This window comes from Amphimedon queenslandica, unplaced genomic scaffold (genome assembly GCF_000090795.2).
Source record: "Amphimedon queenslandica unplaced genomic scaffold, v1.1 AMPQUscaffold_13008, whole genome shotgun sequence".
Taxonomy (NCBI): Eukaryota; Metazoa; Porifera; class Demospongiae; order Haplosclerida; family Niphatidae; genus Amphimedon; species Amphimedon queenslandica.
The window spans coordinates 31343-37568 of NW_003546756.1; the positions used below are offsets into that span (position 1 = coordinate 31343).

General features: G+C 35.3%; 3 protein-coding genes across 6 annotated transcripts in view; 2 read left to right on the plus strand and 1 right to left on the minus strand.

Moving 5' to 3' along the window:
- Positions 1–3851, plus strand: part of LOC100639076 (replication factor C subunit 3-like) — a 16640-nt gene extending 12789 nt beyond the window's left edge. For 2 of the 4 annotated variants that reach the window (XM_020001930.1, XM_020001932.1), the window contains 3 exons: positions 2981–3079; positions 3143–3212; positions 3389–3846. In XM_020001930.1, coding sequence (XP_019857489.1) covers positions 2981–3079; positions 3143–3212; positions 3389–3580 — 361 coding nt within the window. In that variant the 3' untranslated portion in view covers positions 3581–3846. Of the gene's footprint in view, positions 1–2980; positions 3080–3142; positions 3213–3388 lie in introns of all 4 variants that reach the window. The other 2 variants (XM_020001931.1, XM_020001933.1) reach the window with 1 other exon arrangement.
- Positions 1–6226, plus strand: part of LOC100639200 (replication factor C subunit 3-like) — a 12085-nt gene that overhangs the window by 361 nt on the left and 5498 nt on the right. The gene's annotated exons all lie outside the window — the stretch shown is intronic.
- LOC109585800 (uncharacterized) lies at positions 4761–6096 on the minus strand. The gene is made up of 3 exons (XM_020001938.1): positions 5826–6096; positions 5123–5242; positions 4761–4908 (listed from the first exon to the last, which is right to left on the minus strand). The coding sequence occupies exons 1-3, from the start codon at positions 6017–6019 to the stop codon at positions 4839–4841; spliced, it is 384 nt and encodes a 127-aa protein (XP_019857497.1). The 5' UTR covers positions 6020–6096; the 3' UTR covers positions 4761–4838.

Here is a 6226-nt window from a genome sequence, read left to right on the forward strand (position 1 = left end):
TCTCTCTCTTTTCCCCTAGTGATGCAGGTATTCATGATCGTGTTGTCATTATGGGGTTACTGAAAGAAGTAGCTCAATCACACTCACTGGACACTAGCCACAAAGACTTTAAAGGTCAGTAAACTTGCTATAGCAGTTTGTAACTCCAATTTTGATCAGAATCAGCTCAAACTATCCAAAAATATAAGTATATGCTTATGTACCAGAAAAAATTATAAAAATATAGAATTTTATCCTTTTTAATTTTGGCAAAGTTTGGCCCGAGGTCATGTACTATGTACAGGGCTTTTGTCTGATTTTTTAGCAACTTTAAAAATTCGTAAACGATTCAATTTTGATTGGAATCAGCTCAAACTTTTTACGCAACATAAGAACATGTATATGTATTAGGAAAAATTATAAAATTGGAGAATTCTCAACTTTTCAATTTTGTCAAAATTTGGCTAAAGTCCCTGTACTATAGTACACGGTCCCGGGCCAAATTTGGGAACAACTTTAAAAATTTCATAAAAAATCCAAATGTGATTAGAATCAGTTCAAACTTTCTATACTACATAAGTACATGTATATGTATCGCAAAAAATTATAAAAATGGAAAATCTCAACTTTTCATTTTGGCAAAATTTGGCTCGGGACCTTAGTACAGGGATTTTGGTCTGATTTTGGAGCAACTTTAAAAATTTGTAAAAAAATTCAATTTTGATTGGAATTAGCTTGAACTTTCTACACATCATAAGAACTTGTATATGTACAGTACCGCTCAGCTATAACTTTACTTTTACATGCGTGATCTCCAGCAATAGACTCATGCTCCACAGAATGTGATAAGATACATGATGTACATGATAAATACATGATACAGGTGCTACTTGTGTGCCTTGCACTAGTGTGCATTGAGTGTATAGAGAAGCTGCACTAGTGTCGTGTACGATAAGTAAAGTTATAGCTGAGCGGTACTGTATCAGGAAAAATTATAAAAATGGAGAATTGTCTCCTTTTCAATTTTGGCAAATTTTGGCCAACGACCCTGTACTATAGTACAGGGACTTTTACCCAATTTTGGAGCAGCGTTAAAAATTCATAAAATAGGCAATTTTGATCGGAATCAGCTCAAAATTTCTATACAACATAAAAACATGTATATGTATCAGGAAAATTTTTAAATGGAGAATTCTCTCCTTTTCAGTTTTGGCAAAAATTTGGCCCAGGAACAAAAAGTAAAAAGTTTTAAGAATTCAATTTTGATGGGAATCAACTCAAAGTTTTCACACAACTTGAGAACATGCATATGTATTTAAAACTCTAATTTCAATTTCAATTACTATTACAGACACTAGTATTTTTCACTATTTCTGTTACATAGTAACTTCTAAGTGCTATTACCATGGAGTGCATGTTAGAACAATATTAATTTTTAACATAATTATTGACACATAAATTATTTATTATTAACATACCAGGTATTATTATGTCGATATTACCATTCTTCCTTAACAATTGTTATTATTATGTTTTTATTTATTGTTCAGTTGTGGTACTGACTGAAGTTGATAGACTCACTAAAGATGCACAGCATGCATTGAGACATACAATGGAACTATACACAGGAACATGTCGTCTTATACTAGTCTGTAACTCAACCAGTAAACTAATACCAGCCATCAAGAGCAGGTGTTTGGCTGTTAGGGTCCCTGCTCCAACCATAGATGAGGTAAGGAACACATTATCTGATGAATAAGTGTAGATTATATACCAAGGTAGAGGTTTTGTGGGATTTATTTCACTTAATTAAAACTTGATAAGTGGACAGTTTTACAATGACAATTACTAGGAGGTTAATAAGTGTTTCTGAGTTTTTAAAAATAATTTTATGCAGTGGTATAGAAAACCTACTGTAGGCATAGGCGGTTCCAGGCCCGGGCTGTGCCCAGGTTAATTTTGGTTGCTCAATTACTCAAGTTGTCAAATTACTCAACTCCTGGACTCTTGTATCACTACCAAGCCTCTTAACAAAGTTATCTAACCCCCTGATTATGATCTCAGCAGTTTCCAGTGCTTTAAGGAGCCATAAGAAGTCGTCAGAAGTACCAGTATGCTTGAAACTATCTTGACCACACTCTTAATTTATGAAAATGAAGGAAAACGCCGTTTTATTAACGTAAAAAGGGATGTGGCCAAAAATTGTGGCGCACTTTGCGTGCCCCTCTAATTCCCAGCCCATGCAACATTTCAAGTCTGCAACCGCCTATGACTGTAGGGTGACTAGGGTCGTCTGAATATTAAAGTTAAATAACCTAATTTTATGATGATTGTGTGAATATGGGGTAGAGCTCCTTGATGTTTTACTTTCTTCTAGTATTTAAATTATATTTTATTATTGTAGATATGTAGTGTCTTACAGTATGTTGTCATAAAGAATCATTGACTATACCAGATACACTAGCCAAGTGGATTGCAGAGAAGTCAGAGAGAAACCTTCGTAAAGCTATACTGCTTTGTGAGGCGTGTCGTGTTTAGCAGTAAGTGAATCATGATTGAGACACCAAACAGATCTGATTGGGTGCATGTGTTTACTGCATGGCCAATTAATCATTAATGACGAGGAACTGCAAATTCCTCGTGTCACTTGTGTGATTAATAATTAATTGGCCATGCAGCAAACACATGCACCTAATCAGATCTGTTGGGTATGAATTATAATGATATTAATTATGTGCTTTATTTTGGCAACTCTTTATTTTGGTGATTTGCTATAAAATTGTAATTAGTGGTTTTTAATTTGGCGATTTTTTGTATACACGTACATTACTGAGCATGCGCATTAATGATTGGCGGTTTTAATATTGGTGATTCTGCTTGCAAATTTTCAAAATAAAACTCCACCAAAAATAATGTGCTATATACGGTATGTACTATACATTAAGATGTACCTCTTTTGTTCTATCTTTCACCTCCTTATCTCTTTTTCTCTTCTTGATAGGTATCCCTTCAATGATGATCAGGTTGTCCCTGATTGTGAGTGGGAGGATTTCTTACGTGAAACAGCTGCAATGATCATCACAGAGCAGAGTCCTAAGAGGTATATTGTAACACAAAAGCATTTTAATAAAATTAATTAAAATGTATCATATTTATTTTTGAGGTTACTTGAAGTAAGAGGACATTATTATGAGCTGTTAACTCATTGTATATCACCTGATATTATTTTTAAAGTAACTAAGAGAAAGAGAGAGGGATAGAGGGAGGGAGAGAAAGATAAGAGAATGAGAGACTCATAGTGAATTTTGATTGAAAGAGAAAACTTTCTTCTACTGAAAGAAAGGGAGAGATTACACATGTACATGTATAAAACTAATTTTAATATTTTCTAATATTTTTCCTTCTACAGAGGATATTGAATGAGCTGGTTGCTAACTGTGATGGTACACTGAAAGCTGAAGTGACTCAATTAGCAGCTCAGTATCAAGCTCAGTCACAACTGGGTAGTAAAGCAATCTTTCATCTTGAGGCCTTCACAGCAAAATTTATGAGAATCTATAAACAATTTTTAGAGGAAGGACTGGAGAGTATGGGCTTCTGATATAATGCATTCCATGATAGACAGTAGAGATTTCTTAACACAAATATACTCATTATTTTGTCACCATTATGTATTTAGTCTCGCTGCTCTCGCATAGACTCACCCTTTTTGACATTTGGATCCATGGATGGCAGGCCTCAGGGCTATGGATGTCAAATTACACAGATTTGTCAACATTTTGTAATGATATTCATAGAGTGAACATGAATTTATAATACGTAAGAGTGTGTATTGTTTGATTATGATATTCATAACTTATGTCAGTAGACTATACGAAATCATTGACTTTAGTGTGATACATTTATTAAGTTACCATAGACATACTCCTGTGGTATCTAACGCCATTATAAAAAAGCCACCATAAAGTCTTTAGTTAAAGATGATACTTTTGCTGTTATTTATAATGTGGCTTAGAGAAGCAAGAGCTAACTTGATAGCGGCAGCTCTTCCTCGTCGCGGACCACTGCAAGAGACAGCTAGTGGAGCAGATCGAACTGCAGCCATCATTGCTGGTAATAGAGTCTGGTATAAGAATAACGTAGATGATAATTGCTTTTTAATGGAACCTGACCAAGAAGTAAAAACAAGTTACTTTTACAGAAAAGAAGAAATGGTTAGTGAAATTATTCACTGACTGCGTGGCTATTGTATTTTTAGGTTGTGGCAAGTTATTGCAAAGTACCCCAAAACTGTGTTGTGTGACTCAGTGCCACTTATACTTATAGCATACCGTAATTATACTTGCACTTATTTGTATAAATTCTGTTCTCCATATTGTATAAGTTTTTTCCTTATTGCACTAGATCTATTGGTGTATTGTTTATTGTATAATTTGTTCGTCATTTTGTTTACTGGTCAACAATGTATTATTCCGAAACACCAGTTACCAATTGGCTCAGCTACTAGTAGGCTCCAAGAGCGCACAGATCTATGTATATATGTAATATTGTTGCAATTATAAAGTAATCTTGGTAGATTTTTTTACTGAATAATAATGCTACGTATTCATTATCTCTGCTTTACTATATTGACCGATTACATTTTACTAAGCAAGAGGCAAGAGCACATCTAATTATTGGGTTGCCAATCAGATCTATAAGTGTTGCCCACATCATAGTTCTATTATTATAATGTTTTACATTGTACAACTTGAAATTTTTAAAAAATTAATAGCAAATATTAATAATAAAATCTGTCTGTATCATAAAATCTAACAATGCTGTCAGTACACAAAATGATACAAAGGTTGCTTCATCCATTATTTGTCAAATTTAGCTGACAGACTAGACTCAAGGACATCTGTATCTTTTATCAGTGACTCATTTTCACTGTAAAGAGAAGAGAGAAAGTACAGTACATGTACATGATTAGAGTATCAAGATTGAGAAAAAGAAAGGGAGGGAGGAGGAAGAAAAAGAGGGAAGGAGGAGCATGAGGAGGTAGAGGGGAAGAAAGGGAGAAAGAGGGGAGGGGAGAGACAGAGAGAAGGGAGGAAGTCAGGGAGGAGGAAGAGAAAGAGAGGGTATATGATTAAAGACTCACTCATCTTCAGCCTCATCACTCGTATCATCTTTGTTCTCATTCTTTATACCAACAATGGCTACAGTGTCCTCTTCTTGTGCAGTCCTTACCCTACAAGCATTAGACCATGGACAACAACACCTATCAGAGAATAAAGGTTAAATATTGCTTATTATTTGATCCTTGATAATGGGGTATTGGGGTCTTTATAAATTTCAATATACATTCATGCACATTTTTAATACATTGCCCCAAATGCAATTCATGTAGCTATTTGTATATACCAAAGAGTGTTGTAGAAACTGTTTTGTAAGTCAAATGAGCTATACAATAGGTAAGATGACAAGAAGGAATAGATCTACTGAATAGTATAGGAAAAAGCCTGAAATATAATTATTCAGTCTCTTTTTTCTTGTTTCTACAGTTCAGTATGAAAAGGCATGGCAGGTGCATTTTTTCAAATCATGCTTTCCCCTTTGCATCCTTTCACTGCCCTCTGCTACTGTTCATACTTCCACATATTCCAGTATACATTACAGCCACTGTAATGTATACTGTGATATCAGTTTACATGCTGTGTAGCAATAATGTGGTCAGTCAGGAGGTAAATCGATGCACCTACTTACTAGTGACACAACAGAGCATATGCATAATTAACACATTTCTGCTTGTCTATCATGCAAGTTTAAGGAAAATCAGTAAATCACAGTACATGTACTTGTACCTCAGATAGTAGAATATGTTAATCCTCTGTAGCCATGGTCTCAGAAACAATTCATCAATTCTCTCTAAACTCTCTCCTTTTGTTTCAGGAAGCGTTAGCAACACAAATAAAAATGAGGCAAAGAGAAACCCTGCCAGTATGTAGAATGTACCAGCCGTCTTTAGTATAGAACCAAGAAGTAATGGGGTTACCATAGCAACCACAAAGTTCCCAATCCAGTTACCAGAAGTAGTGACTGAAACAGCAACACCTGAAGAGAGAGAGGGAGGGAGAGAGAGAGAGGGAGGGAGGGAGAGAGAGAGAGAGGGAGGGAGAGAGAGAGAGAGGGAGAGAGAGAGAGAGAGAGAGAGAGAGAGAGAGAGAGAGAGAGAGAGAGAGAGAGAGAGGGAGGGAGAGAAGAC

Bases quoted from the DNA above. Each gene is read 5' to 3' on its own strand.
- LOC109585800 (XM_020001938.1), bottom strand. From the start codon at position 6,019: ATGGTAACCCCATTACTTCTTGGTTCTATACTAAAGACGGCTGGTACA. The intron at 5,243-5,825 runs GTACAAGTACAT...ATTCTCTGATAG, and splicing joins AACATATTCTACTATCTGAG to GTGTTGTTGTCCATGGTCTA. The intron at 4,909-5,122 runs GTGAGTCTTTAA...TTCTCTTTACAG, and splicing joins AGTGATGAGGCTGAAGATGA to TGAAAATGAGTCACTGATAA.